The 12,689-nt window shown below is 33.0% G+C and overlaps 2 protein-coding genes across 2 annotated transcripts in view; one reads left to right on the top strand and one right to left on the bottom strand.

The window, feature by feature from the left end:
- Positions 1-3,469: 3,469 nt before the first annotated feature.
- On the bottom strand, positions 3,470-5,609 carry LOC144841070 (cytochrome b-c1 complex subunit 7-like). Its single transcript, XM_078697249.1, has 4 exons — positions 5,566-5,609; positions 5,106-5,162; positions 4,158-4,324; positions 3,470-3,788 (listed from the first exon to the last, which is right to left on the bottom strand). Exons 1-4 carry the CDS (start codon positions 5,579-5,581, stop codon positions 3,711-3,713), a joined length of 318 nt encoding a protein of 105 aa, XP_078553375.1. The 5' UTR covers positions 5,582-5,609; the 3' UTR covers positions 3,470-3,710.
- A 204-nt stretch (positions 5,610-5,813) lies between these two features.
- The window catches only part of LOC144841044 (uncharacterized), a 38,636-nt gene continuing 31,760 nt past the window's right edge, over positions 5,814-12,689 (top strand). Inside the window, exons 1-5 of the mRNA XM_078697203.1 lie at positions 5,814-5,916; positions 6,480-6,633; positions 8,228-8,435; positions 10,553-10,661; positions 12,468-12,688. Coding sequence (XP_078553329.1) covers positions 5,888-5,916; positions 6,480-6,633; positions 8,228-8,435; positions 10,553-10,661; positions 12,468-12,688 — 721 coding nt within the window. The 5' untranslated portion in view covers positions 5,814-5,887. The remainder of the gene's footprint in view (positions 5,917-6,479; positions 6,634-8,227; positions 8,436-10,552; positions 10,662-12,467; position 12,689) is intronic.

The following is a 12,689-nucleotide window of genomic DNA, read 5'->3' as shown; positions in this document are numbered from 1 at the left end:
TTAATGTGTTTTATTATAGTTGCTGCCAATGGTTTTTTTGTGCATCCCAATGTGTAACAGTTACAAAGCAAAAGAAATTAGCCGTGTGGCTCTTTGCGTGATTAAATCTGATATAGCCCAACGGGCATTTTCGGCCTATTTTAGGATAAAGTTGCTGTCAATGCTATTTTTTTGCATCCCAATGTGTAACAGTTACAATACAAAAGGAATTAGACGTGTGGCTCTTGACATGATTAACATTAATTTTGAGTGGTCACTTGGGTTACTGTCTCGGGCAACTTAAGTTGCTGTCATTTCTGTTTTAACATTGTATACACATGGACGACGATGTCCAACAACTTTTATCCGTGTGGCTTTTTCACATGATTAAATCCATTTTATACCCCTCCCATTTGGTGTCCTCATGGGTAAATTTACAGAAAATGACCCTGCAGCAGTATGGATTATTGAATCTTGGCCATTCTACATAATCAGCCAAAGCCAAATTAAACCTTTTGTGGCTTTTCACGTGAATAAACTTTCTGGGCGCCCGGTCTGCATGCCCCGGTCTAAAATATAGATGTACCGTAAAGTTTCTCACGCCAAAAACTATCTGTACCGATAGTTGGCAAGGACTGTTTTTTAGACTGAGACGCGATCTTTTACGTCGTGTCTGCCACACAAAAACAGAATTAACGATAATTGTATATAGCACGTCATTAGCTTTATCGGTATGATTATCCCGTATTTATATCTATTATATGTTTTGCGCAAATTACTTTATTTAGCAATTAATGGTATTATACTGAGGATCATTGTCGAACATTAGTGTAACCTTCATAATAGATGTCATGAGACAAAATGTCAGACTATAAACATGCTAGTGAATAACAACAAAAAGAAAGATTATTAATTCTACCTGAGAAGCTTCCTAACGAACAATATTATTTGGAGAAAAGAGTTACTGAGGAGTGGCAGTCAAAAACTATGGAAGAAGATGACGCCGAAAAGCTTTGGAGAATAGAAAATGGGAAATGCTATGACGAGGCGTTAAGTGCATGGCATGTCTGATACCCACAATTAATGCTATTGTATTGTATCAAGAGAGAGACAGAGAGTTTGTATAAGGTTGTCTGCTATACAATGTTTGCTATTACTGTACCAGCCGATTCTGCTACTGTCCATAGGTGGTATCTGTATAACTATAGCAAGTTATTCACGTTGCTGTCTGCATAAAAGTACAGCATTTATGCAGACAGCATACACTTGCTGATAGTTATACAGATACATACCTATTGACAGTAGCAGAATCGGGTCATTGTACACACATCCATTCACATGGGGTATCAAAATTAAATGTATTGTACTGGGAAGGTTTTAAACTACATGTAAACCACCCCGGATTGGGTATCTTTCATAGTAGTCTTCAAACACTGTAATAATGAATACCAATTTCCATTCACATGGGGAATCAAAATGAAATTGTACTGGGAAGGTTTTAAACTTTAAACTACTTTCTTAAAACACTGTAATATGGAATACTAATAGGAATATCAATTTCCATTCATATGAGGTATCAAAATTAAATTTATTGTAACCTAGTGGGAAGGTTTTAAACTGCATGTTGTATCTTTCATAGTAGTTCGAAACACTGACTAATAGGAATACCAATTTCCATTTATATGAGGTATCAAAATGAAATTAATTGTAGGCCTACTGGGAAGGTTTTAAACTACATCTTTCCTAGTAGTACTTCGAACACTGTAAGGAATATATTACTAATAGAAATACCAATTTGAACCCAGATGATTTTAAGTTTTAGTTATTTTCAAAATGTGCATGTTAGTATCTTTATTAATCCAAAATTAATTGAAATGTTTGTAGTTGGTTTCATTTTTCGATGTTCTTGTTGTCTCGTTGCTATATTCATTTAATAACTATCTAGCCTATGTTAAATAATTACTTTGCAAATTGCAAGGCCAAATCCAGACAAGCGAAATCTTTTTATTTCATCTGTTTTGTCAAATAAGTTGAGCAATGTAATTATTATTATTTCACATTTTGACAATAAAGAGATATGCATATTTGTTATCCATTCTGTAAGCGGTGGGCTCTCCGCTGACGCGTTTGAATTGAAATAAAATATTTAAAAAAAACACGTGACGTCACATAAGATTTATCCAAAGGACGATACCCTGGTGACGTGTACCTTTGATTCTATTCAAAATGCCATTAATACAAAATTGTCATTTTTCGAGTAAAAAAAGCAAGTTCAGCGCTTGATTTATTGTCATGTTTTAAAAAAACATTCAGAAAGACGACATTTTCTATTTGACGTATTAGTTTCTTTCGTGCATTGCAACATTTTCACATTGGGGAAGAATAAAATATTAAATTACTAAGGTTATGTGGACATGATGTATTAGAACGATCACCTTTGTCTTCTAAGACACTCTATTTTAAGCGCTCGACAGTGCTATTATTTAAATGTGAAAGCTAACTGCAGAATATATTCATATACACATTGTTGATCACTGTAGAAAATCTACAAATCGTGATTTTTTTCTTAGCCCTTTTAAAGGATATTTAAAATTAGCTGTCTATTTCTCACAATATAATCCTGGTAGGACAGTGTACATCACTACTTTCATCAAAATTAACGTAAATACACAGTGAAGCAGCAGACATCCTTTTCTAAAGCTCTGTCTACACTATCAAACTAGTTTGACAAAAACAGTGTGATGTGCCCAAATATGGTGGTGATATGGGCACATCACATTTTTTGTCACATATAGTTTGATAGTGTAGACAGAGCTTTAGACCAATATTCTTCTAAACTAAATATCACCATCACTATTTTTGTTCCCATTACTTTACAAATGTATTCATACACATAACTTCTCTTCATCCATTTCCTAAAGGTCATGTCTACACTATCAAACTAGTTTGACAAACAAATGCGATGTGCCCAAATATGGTAGAGATATCCCCAAATATGGTAGTGATACCCACAAATATGGTAGTGGTACGACATCATCGTGTCTATATATGGGCACATCACATTTTTGTTCTCACATAAAGTTTGCTAGTGTAGACAGAGAATAACATCATCCCTCACTTTTTGTATGACTTCCCATCCGTACACTTTTCATTTCATTTTTATTTCTGGGCCAGAATAAAGCCACTGTTAAGTATTAGACAATTACAATATTAAAATCGCAATAAAGCAAAACAACTCATTATTATTATTGCTTTAACTTTATTTAACATTCTTGTTGAATTCAGGATTTCATGTGCAGTCACTCTGTAAACAAACATTCCTTTTCATAAGAGTAATAAAGAGTTGACCTCTCCAATGAATAATTGACCTCTCCAATGAATGATTGACCTCTCCAATAAAGAGTTGACCTCTCCAATGAATAATTTACCTCTCCAATGTATGATTGACATCTCTAACAATAAAATTGACTCCTCAATTAAAAACACACCATTAAACTGTATTAATTTATTTTATCTATAGGCACAACAGATGTAGACAAATCCGTTTGATCAAGTAATTTAGATGTTTTTTATCTATCTATTATGTACAATAGTGTATAGATGAAACCTAACACAATATTCAAAGCATCAATCAAATTATAATATCTTTGATAAATGAATGTATTATTACAACAAGCTCATTTGAAGATGTTTCACTCAATTAGGGTTATTTCTATTGTTCTTTGATGCCGTTACATCTTATTCCAAACACTTTTTTCGGCAAATTCTTTTTCAACCTCATCAATATACGGTTTCAAATATCGTCTATCCTAAAAAAAAAAAGTAGTAAAAGATTGAATAAATCAGCGTTAAAAAATGTGTATTGTTACACAAGCAAAAATTCTAAAATCTGAATCATATCAATATTTTTTTTCCAACTTTTAGCAATGTTTAGTATTATATACTACTGTATTTGTCTTGTTTTAATGATGTCATGAGTGACATTTATTAATTTCAACAATGTTTTTATGAGGTTGGTATATCCAGTCAAAGCTAAAACTATGCCCTGTTTCAGAAATTCTGGTATTCTAAATGTGACTAATTTAGAAGCATTTGAACTTTAAGAAATGTCTAGAGACTAGTTTCAGGAGATTTAACTGATACTAGCAGTATTTTGCAATGTACGTTCATGCCCATACCTCTTCAAACTTTGTCCACTGTTCTTTTGGTAAGACCCTATGCTTCCCTGTCAGATCAATAGCTCTTTTAATCCGGAATGTCCTTTCATTGTGATCCTGTTCCGGTAGTCTTCGCAATGCTTCTACAACAGCTGGGGTCAATCGTAGCGTGTCATCTCTACGCAGGCCTAAATGAATCAATTATAAATTATTTTGATTATTATTAATTATTAAATACAGCACTGGCATCAATACTCATTGACAGCTAAAATGAAATTATAAAACAGTTTTTTAATATTTCATCCATTTTATTTCAACAATAATGTTATTTAAACCATACATATGTTGACGTCTTACAATCATAGATATGTATAGAAACAAATGTTTATTGTAATAAAAGAATGTACTGCTTACAGTAATAATAATGGTAGGGGTAGTCATATATAGCGACTAATACAATGTTTTGTAGCCCTTTACACACAAAGCTTTGTCTACAAACTTTATGTGACCAAAAAATCTTTGTTTTTATTTTGAATCCATTTCTTGCATATCATACATAAAAACAGTCAAATACATCAGAGAAAAAACAAAGGAAAAACTACTATATTAGGGTATATCACTACCATATTTGAGCACATAACACTTTTTTGTCACATAAAGTTTGATAAAGTGTAGATGGAGCTTAAGAACCATTTACACAACTCTGTTCTACAACACTTTGAAGCTCCCATATGCTACCTAGTAAATTTAATGTGTACTACATAAGAATGTAATTCTTTATAATGTTGTTCTTATATGTTGTGTGAAATAAAACTGAAACAAAAACATTGTGGTGGGGATATCCACATTCAGAGCCTTCCAATATCAACACACTGGAAAACTAGACTTCTCTAGTTATATCCCTGGTAAAATAGTAGGATTAGTAGCAAGAAAATGTAGGCCTAGAGCATATTTCACTCAGCTACCTACCCAGTTGATTGAAGGCTGAAAGATTGTAGAAAAACTTCCTAAAAGTTTGCAAAGCTCCTGAAAAATAATCATAATTAATAAGAATTAATTAATAACAAAAAATGGATAAATAGTAGAGCTTTTGTGAGGTTAGGCCTAGTAGGCCTAGTAGTACGCACGTCATGTGTGACTGTAAGAAAACACCTGGCTAGATTCCCCATCTGGCCTAGCCTAATATTAGGCCGTCTAGTAGGCATGGCTGGTCCCCTCTAACTAGGCTAGCCGAGTAGTTAGCAGGCTAGCGATAGTAAGTTAGGCCTAACTTTAATCAAAGTTAACTAAGCAGTAGGCTACCCTATAGTTAACTTTTTTTCATCGGCCTTAATTATTTCATGAATTGAATAAATTAATTGACCATAATTACTGTAAAATATGAACGTTTTGAATGAGAATATTAAAGACGAATTTTATTTTCACATACCTTGGTTAGCAGCCATTTTGTCGGTGATACCGGTGGACCCACTAACCTAGTGTGTTTTAGTAGAGAGTGGGAAGTGAAGGAATATAACATTATCAATTAAAATATAATATTATTATATTGAAAGTATAAATAAATTAATAAATATTATTTGTTGAAAATAAACAATGTAATGACAAATAAGTTGTAGTTTAGGCTGCTTCTTTGGTTTCAATATTGTAATAACTTAGGTAGTCGGATCGTACATTCAACAAAAAGTTCGTGTGTGTGTTTTGTTTTGTGATCTGTGTGTGTTGATTATTGTTTTAAAATCTCAACAAGAATAATGACAACAACGCCAACTATTACCACTAGGTAATTAATAATATTAAGTAATATAATTAGGTATTAAGATAGTTTATACAGACACATATAGGGCCCAGACGACCAGGTCAGTCAGGAGGATTGTTTTGTTTTTGTTGTGTGTGTAGAGGCTTTGCTGCATCAGAACCTCTCTCTACACAGTAGTAGTCTGCATGCTGGAAGTGTCACATGATTCTGGCTTAAAGTTAAACTTGGTAAACAGACAGCAGAAGGCCTAGCCTAGGTTCCTAATGTTTTATACCACCGGTCCTACTAAAACCTGCCCAGAGAATGCCTGAACAACCCGAGGTACTGAAATAAGCGCCTGAAAACCAAACAGATCAGAACAGTTGTATAATAATAAATATATTTATGTTTTTCGTGCACTCCAGATGAGTTTTACAAGTAGGACCCTATCCATACTATCTACTAGTACTACTGTATATATGCACCAAAGAATGATTGGAAAGAATGAATGTGTAGTTCGGACCATACCGTACCATTGGAGTTTTCAGCACTACTGTCTGTAATTTATTTTCCCATCCACTAATACTGGTCTAAATATTTTTTCGTAGGGAAATAAAAAACACTGTAACCGGGATTGACATCAGTGTTCCGACCGTAAAAGAGAAAGTTGGCAGATTACTGACAGATGAAGAGTTTCAGGTCATTGTTATCACCAGTAATTCTATTTTCAAACAAGATTCTGATGAAAATGTACAATTCATGGTTAGTTAGTCATCTCATAGTTTTTAAATACATATTCCCAGATGTTACACCCCAATTTAACAATTTCATTGTTAATATATTTGACACGTTTTTAAAGACCTATTCCCTAAAATTTTTTTATGTTTTGTAAAAATAATACATATATTAAATGAAATTCTATTGTTAATTATGATAAAAAGAGAAAAAAAGTATACCAGAAATGTAGTTTCTGCAAACTTTCTCAACCTTAGGTCTGAGGTATTCTTGCTGAAAAGTTTGACACAGCACATAATGAACGGAAATATGAATGTATTCCAGTATTTATAATGGGCCACATTTAAGACTTAAAAATATATTATCCCCTGAAAAAATAATGTGTTGTTTGTACAGTAGTATGCCATTTTAATGTCACATAATAGTTGTTCACTTTTACCAAAAATTGGATCGATACAAACATTATTTTTTTAAATATGTACTTTTTTAAAATACTGTACTTTTTACAAATGTTGTTAATTTGGGTGTCAAGCTAGAGCTGAGGTAAGGCATTGCTAAGTGTGACAATTAGACACAAAACACATTTGATATTCAGTGTGGCATTTTCATGTTTCCCCTCTTATAGTAAATTATATTGGCCATGACAGGTAGACAATGAGAAAAGTAAGACTGTTTAGCTTTTTATCTTCAACAACATAAATTATGTGTATTTCAAAGAATTGTTGTGAAGCATAGGTTTATAGGAACATGAATAAATCTTATATCTTGGCTTGTATTATATAACACCTAAATAGATTTCTTTCATTTGATTGGACGATTGTGGGTCATATGATTCAAAATAAGCGCACTATTTCACGTTCGAGAGCGCGTTGTTGTTATATACAGTAGAGTTGGTTGGAAGACTAAAGACACGACCTCCCTTCACAAACAACAACAATGCTTTGCTGTTGAGAGTGCAGTGTATTTGATTGGACGATTATGGGTCATATGATTCAAAATAAGCGTACTATTTCACGTTAGAGAGCGCGTTGTTGTTATATACAGTACAGTTGGTTGGAAGACTGAAGACACAACCTCCCTTCACAAACAACAACAATGCTTTGCTGTTGAGAGTGCAGTGTATCGTTATACAGTCCGCCAGAATCCCTTCCCAAACAACAATGCCAGCTACTGGTTGCAATTTTGCTCTGTTGAATGACGATGATTACATGATGATGCAAACTAAAAAAACAAATCAGATATGCAGACAGTAGGCTAGTATGCAAATAATGAATGTTTTATATTCGTGGAATGGTACTGATAATGCGAGGTTAGGGAGAATGATGAAAGGTTATATTTCCATGAGACGACAATTGAATTACAGACGCACAGTAATGGCAGAGACATTATTTATGTAAATAAATAAATGAATGAATGAAATGAACATCTCTGCTATTGTTAATCTTTTTTTCATATGCGAAACAAATTTTTTTGTACGAAAAAATAGAGAAAAAAGTACTATTCAACGATCGTTAAATAGTGCGTTCTATTGCACGCCATGTGACTCACAATCATCCAATCAAATGACAGGAATTTATTTAGGTGTTATATAAAGTTATTCCTTGCATTATGTATTCTACAGGTTCCTAAAAGGTATAACCAATTTGAAGCACTTCACAAAGCTTTAGGAGAAAAGTACCCTGCTACCATCTTGCCTGACCTGCCAAAGAAATTACTAATGATGAAGGATAGTACACAGTCAGAAAGACGTATAGCATTCGATAAGCTTATGAAAGCCATAGCTCAAAATCCAAAGATATGCTTCAGTAGTATTGTATTAACTTTTCTCGGTAAGTCATAATACACTTTGTTGTCTGTTGTTAAACATTTTTTCCTCCCTATCTTTCCTTCCTCTTTTTTTTTCGACAAACCTTTATTTTTAAGAAATAAGCCGCTCACTAACTTTTCAAGGTGCTTGATTTTTAAAGACAATTTTAATCCCTACTAGTTGTGGAGGTACAGTACTGTATATATACTAGGACATATATATATATTTTTGACATGTTATTAAGTTGTTGACATTTCCCTCAAGTTTGTTCTAAATATTTATATTCCCAATCCCATAGTTTTGCCTTTAACCTGAAATATTCTAAATATTCGATTTCAGCTTCCATATTGTTAAAAAATTGTTATTTTATGTGACTGTAGGCAATCACGTTGTCTCTTTCCACCTATGACTTCAGGTGGGTTGTTAATGGCATGATTTATTAGAACGACTTTATATATTTTGCTTGTGTCAAATGATTTGAACTATCAAATAACAATGGCAATCATTTTCTGGAATTAAAAATATGTGTTTATTTACCTAATTTAATTATGATCTTAGGCCCTGTTTCTGCTGCCAAGAAAATACCGTATTTTATACAGTATTTTTTGAATACCGTATTTATACCGTATTTTTTTGGCAGCAGAAACTGCGCTCATAAAAAAAATACCGTATTTTGTATACCGTATTTTCCCCACAAAATTTGTGGATAAAATACGGTATTTACAAATTTATACCGTATTTTCTGTACCCTTTTCTGCTGCCAATAAAAAATACCGTATTTTTTTTGACCTACGACATGAGGTCAACATCGTGTTTTTATTTTCTGTCGCTGTCAGCTGTTTTACACACGTGTATAGATATATTCGGCGAAAATGTGGAGCGAAGACGTCACAGTATTTACTATATAAATCTGTGTGGGGAGGGAGGGGGAGGGGAAGCTAAATGTCCGGCCAACTAAAAGGTAATAAAAGGGACAACCACATTTATAAAGACATTTAAAAAAAAATAAAGCAGGAGTACGGAATAGAAGCAAGTAAACTCAAAGCCGAAGAGCCTGCGAAAGCAGTACAACATTGCAAAAGACAATAACTCGGGGAGGGAACGAATTACTTGTCCCCATTACGATGTTTTCTGTGCTCTCACAACATCTGTATTACAGGGCTAGCCTGTTGAAAGTGAGGCGTAAAACTTCCTTTATTGCGACTTTTAATTATCGACCAAATAAATGAATAGCAATTTGGGTAAAAAGGATGAAATTTAACACGACCACCCAAGAAGTATTGTTAGCAGAAACGGGGTACTAAAAAATACGGTATAAAAAATATCGTATTTTATACCGTATTTTTATACCGTATTTTGAGCAATTGCAGCAGAAACAGGCCCTTAGTGAATGCATTAGTTAGCAGATCATTAAATTAATTTTTTTAAAATGAATTCAAACCCAAAATTTTCCTTGAACACCATTCCGAGAGTGCATACCTCCGCCTACTGTAAAATTCTCCTACATAAGATTTCACCGAAAAAAATAGTTTTTGTTTATTTTTGTGTCTTAATGCTGTGTGTGATTAGGCTAATTTCACTACAAAAATTAAATTTGATGTAATGGTTATGTAACCAGCATTTCAACTATAAACAATAGTTTTAGTTGACTAACAAAAACAACCGGATGAATTTGAAAAGAAATAGGTTTTTTTTAAAACTAATTTTATCCAAAAACCTTTAAATTAAATCATTGACCACATTTTCATTTTTGGTAAAGATCTTGCAATAACTTTTTGAGTAATCCTGCTAACAAACAGACAAACAGACACATGCGATCGACTACATATACCTCCTTGGCGGAGGTAAAAGACAGACTTTCTGTTTGAAATTAATTGTTTTAAATGAAAGAAATATATAAAATAATTCATAAAATGTTTTAATCAATAGATGGCATCTACTGTACCTTAGATTAAACATTTTACTTTAATAAGTTACTTTAATCTGTAACTATAACGACAAGGAGAATAACTTTATAATTTTCCTTTAGGGTATAATGTGTTTATTATTTCAGAGACACAAATAATTCTTTATTATTAATGTTGGAAAATATATTGAAGTAGTGGAAAACAAAACAATTTTGTTCTTGTTATTTTGCAGGCCTTACAAAGGAACAAATAAAGACAGCTGAAAATATGACTCCCTCTAAACAATCTAAAGAAATGAACAGTGAAAACAAGAAGCAGTCGAACAATGAACAAAAGAAGATGTATGTATAATCATTAAACCTGAAAGTTTCTATCTTGTCGCCAGTGGGTCTTTTATCTTATCAATATCTTATCTTTATCTTGTGAATTTGTTTTCTCTCCTTCTGCAGTAGATTAGGCATTTTACCATACATGTGATTTTTCAATTTGTAGCGCGTCATACATTGGACTTCAAAACCTCTGGTTGTCAATTATGATAAATGTTTTGCAAAAAATCCACATTACTTGTGACCCTGTAAAAGGATTCATTCATTCTTTCAAATCTTTTTTTAAAAACTAGTGAACAATACAGTCGCTTCAAGGTAAATTTGAAAATATAATAATAGGAATGTATATGCATCACCCTATAAATGACATTAATGTAAAAATTGTTGTGTGTTTTGAGAATAGTCTTTATTCATGTAATAAAAATGCTTAAAGCTTAACCCTATATACTTTAACAACAATTAATAGAAATGTCTCTTTTACATGTTCATTACAACATAACTCACACCTGACATTATCCAGTCTGTGACATCTTAACAAAAACAAATCAAATGGCATAGTAAAAGCATTCGCCAGTATATTTAAGTGGATTATGTTATGGTTCTTTAGGCTGTACATGTCAACCATGGTTCCATTTTGAAGAAAAACAACACATTTACAGCAATATTTTATGTGGGAGTGAGTAGCCGAGCAGTTAAGACAGTGTAACTGTAATCCTTAATCTTTATGGCAAGGGTTCGAGGCTCACTCGCTCCACAGTTCTGGTGGTAGAACGAGGACTATAAACCGTAGGTTAAATGTACACAAAATATGTGTGAGTGCACTTCAAAAAACCTAGTACATCTTTTGAGATGAGTAGAGGGTTCCCCCGGTGTACTAACTCACATAGTCCATGTTGTCGACAGCACCAACATGAGGGGAACCTTAGGGGAGAAAAATGTTGTTTAAAAGGTGTAACAAGTCCACAGAAGATTATTATTATCACGGATATGATGCTATGTATATCTCCACCTTATTGTAAAAAAAAAAGTTTTTTTGTCATAAGAAAACAATCATCTAACAAGATTTGAAATCAGGAGTCTGAGAATCCTAACCAGCAAGCTACAGCTCCACTAATAGTGCTGTTGCTTTATTTTCATTCCAATTCACACATTTAATGTAATATCAACCAAGTAGATTCTCCTCCACTAAAATCTATCTTCAACGCAATTTACCAATAAAAAAAATTACAAGTTTGGTGATAGGTTTATCAAAATACAATCTCATTATTTTTGACGATTTTCTCAACTAACAGTTTATAGTTTCTTGTATAAATTGTATGATGCATGCAAGGTGTATTTTGATACTTTCTGGTTTACAATTTACCATTTAAAATGTTAGACATATTACATTCTAACACCTTTTAGTTAGCGCAATGAACAAAGAAATATCCACTTCATATTTAGCAACTGAAAACAGAAACTATTAAAATAAAGGAAAAAAATATTATTACCTATAGTTTCAAGAAATTTCAAGTTTTCTTCTATAATTCCTAGAGAGGGTATAATTTTTTTGGCATAAAATCAGCATGCCTGTATCTTACTTCTAAGCTTGCGGTCCTTAACCACAGTTCTGATGGTAGAACAAGTTTTCTCGGATAACAGCTTACAACCGAGGTCCAGTGTACATACTGTATATGGCTTCTTTCGTGATGAGTAGTGTGTTAATGTTCTGGTCCAAATTTACTTTGAGCTGCCTTGGGTAGTAGTATCACATCAAGAACTGATTGAAGTTTTTAATTGGATTGTGTGCATTGCATCGTTTAAGTTTTTAATTTTTTTTAGAGAAAAGCGGGAAGAGGTTAACCTGTTTGGCAACTTGGATGATGAAGAAGATAATCTTTTTGGAGGAACTTCCAAAACATCTAAGCCAAAAATTCAATCTAATGAGGGGAACGAACTGACAAAGGATGAAGAACCAGCAGAGGACAATGAACTATTCCGTTTAATGCGAGAAGCTGACCCGAAACCAGAGAAACCGAAGCAAGAGAAACCAAAACCTAATGG

The sequence above is a fragment of the Antedon bifida genome, chromosome 4, assembly GCF_963402885.1.
Source record: "Antedon bifida chromosome 4, ecAntBifi1.1, whole genome shotgun sequence".
NCBI lineage: Eukaryota > Metazoa > Echinodermata > Crinoidea > Comatulida > Antedonidae > Antedon > Antedon bifida.
This window is presented reverse-complemented; position numbering and strand designations above follow the sequence as displayed.

Excerpts from the sequence above, each read along its gene's own strand:
- LOC144841070 (XM_078697249.1), bottom strand. Across the intron at positions 4,325-5,105 it reads TTCAGCCTTCAATCAACTGG|GCCTGCGTAGAGATGACACG; the intron begins GTAGGTAGCTGA and ends TGATTCATTTAG. Across the intron at positions 3,789-4,157 it reads AGTGGACAAAGTTTGAAGAG|GATAGACGATATTTGAAACC; the intron begins GTATGGGCATGA and ends TTTTTTTTTTAG.